Below are 2,628 nucleotides of genomic sequence, written 5' to 3'. Positions count from 1 at the left end.
ACATAATTACCCTACCTTTTAACTAGATACTCACTATTATCAAAATTAACACGAGTGATCTCGTATTGCATTAGATTTATAAAAAATACTCGAGTCCAACGTAATCAGAGATTAGTGGGGGCGCTCAATGCAAATGAACTTGATGAAGGTACAAGGGCACTAGTTCGGATAGCTCAACAGCAGGACTTTGCATGCGAGATTAGGAATTTAAGAGGAAATAAACATATTCCGAACCAAAGTCGAATTCTTAAGCTGCAACCGTTTTTAGATAAGGAAAACATACTCCGAGTAGGGGGTAGACTATGTAATGCGCCAGTGCCATATGAACAACGACATCCCATTATATTGTCACATTTGAATCCACTTGCGTTGCTAATTATGCGACACCGTCATTTTCGTATGTTACATGCTGGACCCCAATTACTTTTAGCTGCATTGCGAACTCAATATTGGATAACTTCAGGGAAGGCATTAGCCAAACGAACAATAATGTCTTGTAGTAAATGCTTCAGAGCAAACCCTAAGTCAGCTAGATATATTATGGGCGATCTTCCAATTAATAGAGTTACACCAAACCGAGCATTTTATGGTTGCGGATTGGATTATGCGGGCCCCTTTTTAATTTAAAATCGCGAGTCCGTGGGCCAGCCAATATTAAAACTTATATGTGCGTTTTCGTCTGTATAGTTACCAAAGCGGTACATTTAGAGCTTGCGACTGATATGAGTACAGATGCATTTCTAAATTGTCTTCGTAAGTTTATCGCCAGACGTGGCAAATGTAAACATATTTACTGCGATAACGGTACGAATTTTGTCGGAGCTAAAACTGAATTGTCTGAACTGTACGATAAACTGTCTAAAATTGAATTTCAAGAAAATGTAACCAATTTTTTAGGAGAGGACCGGATTCTTTGGCATTTTAATCCTCCATCAGCTCCAAACTTTGGAGGTTTATGGGAAAGTGTGGTTAAATCTGCAAAGCGACATCTTAATAGAATATTATTTAATACCTCTCTAACTTATGAAGAATTGTACACGGTGTTGACACAAGTAGAATCTTGTTTGAACTCACGACCGTTATCCCCCTTGTCAGAAGATCCTTATGATCTTATTCCATTAACTCCAGCACATTTTTTGATTGGAGATACCATGGCTGCATTACCGCAAGAAGATCTCACCAACGTCAACACGAATCGATTGGATCGGTATCAACATTTGCAGCAATTGGTCCAACACTTTTGGAACCGTTGGCGCACGGAGTATTTACATCAACTTCAAACCAGAAATAAATGGAATGATGCATCAGGCGAATGTTTTAAACCAGGTACCTTGGTAATAATTCGTGAGGACCACTCTCCACCATGCAGGTGGCCGATGGCACGAATTACGGACATACATCCTGGGAAAGATGGCGTAACAAGGGTCGTTACGTTAAAATGTTCCGGTAATCGCTTCTTGAAGCGACCTGTTACCAAACTCTGCATATTACCCTGGCAAGAAGAGAAATCAACCCCGGAGAAAGAAGTCCACGAAGAATAGAAGATTGTATCAATTTAATTCAATCGTACTATGTATTGCGTTACAATTTAGTTCATGCTTTTATGTTCATTTTCACTTTTAGTTATATTTTTCTTCTCTTCTCTCATGTACCCACCTCTTGTACTTATTTTATGTTTATGTCACACTTATATACTAGAAAGCCTCCAGCTTTCCAGGGGGGCAGTATGTTAGGAAATTATATTCCGTGTTCGACCGAGTTATCGATCGGTGTTAGTACCGAGAGGTCCGCGATACTGTAGAGGGAGTTTTGGGCCAGAGGGCGTGAGAGAGGGGAAAGGAGGAGGCTGTCTGTCTCGTTATAGCACGGCAAGCGAAAGGACGTGCGTAAAAAGTATTCAGTTTTGTTGGTTGAGTAAAGAAAATTACGGAAACCAGTGTGTGCTTATTCACATCCCATTCCCCGGACTTATTACCAGAACTTAGAACATAACACTGTGAGAACCGTGGTCTGTTCATTTTGTGGCTCACATTGGCATTCTCTCCTTCCTTTATAATTTTCTTTTCGGGAGCCTTCACAACAATTCGGAATATTTTTGATACACTGCCTGCAAGATGCGTTTTCCGTCCTTTTTTGATTTCATCAGAAGAAGCTTCGGATTCAGAACCACCACCTTACTCAAGAACTGGATCAAAGTAAAAAAATCCATCATTATTACTAAACTACGTATCCGGTTTCTTAAAGATTGTTTAAAGAACGATGTCGTTCCGTCACACTTGGAACGTTTTAGACAGTTTACTAAGTTTCGTCATTATAGATCAAAAATGAAAGCTAATAACATAATTTATAAAGTTAAAAGTATGTTACGCACCGAAATCTTTGAAGCGTACAGATCACTTGACTATTTACATCACGACCTCTATAGAGTGACACAGCACACGTTAGACTTATTACCGAACAACTTGTTTAATAATTTTGCACACAGACAAAGCAACACCTTGTCATTCTATCGGGCACGCCACGCGGGGAGACTAGATAATAAGTTACAGTGGTTAATTAATAAACGAAAAAAAGCCCAAGTTAAGAACATACAACCGATCAAATTTTATAGGAGCAGCAAACATGTAC

General features: G+C 39.3%; 1 protein-coding gene across 1 annotated transcript; it reads left to right on the top strand.

Moving 5' to 3' along the window:
• Positions 1-74: 74 nt before the first annotated feature.
• LOC105563705 lies at positions 75-1,541 on the top strand (the record flags this gene model as incomplete). Its single annotated transcript, XM_012015535.1, has 2 exons — positions 75-589; positions 688-1,541. Coding segments are annotated over 2 exons (1,369 nt in total), but the record flags the coding sequence as incomplete, so codon positions are not given.
• Between the last annotated feature and the right edge of the window lie 1,087 nt (positions 1,542-2,628).

Source organism: Vollenhovia emeryi, unplaced genomic scaffold (genome assembly GCF_000949405.1).
Source record: "Vollenhovia emeryi isolate VEMERY1.0 unplaced genomic scaffold, V.emery_V1.0 DF944261.1, whole genome shotgun sequence".
Classification (NCBI taxonomy): domain Eukaryota; kingdom Metazoa; phylum Arthropoda; class Insecta; order Hymenoptera; family Formicidae; genus Vollenhovia; species Vollenhovia emeryi.
This window is presented reverse-complemented; position numbering and strand designations above follow the sequence as displayed.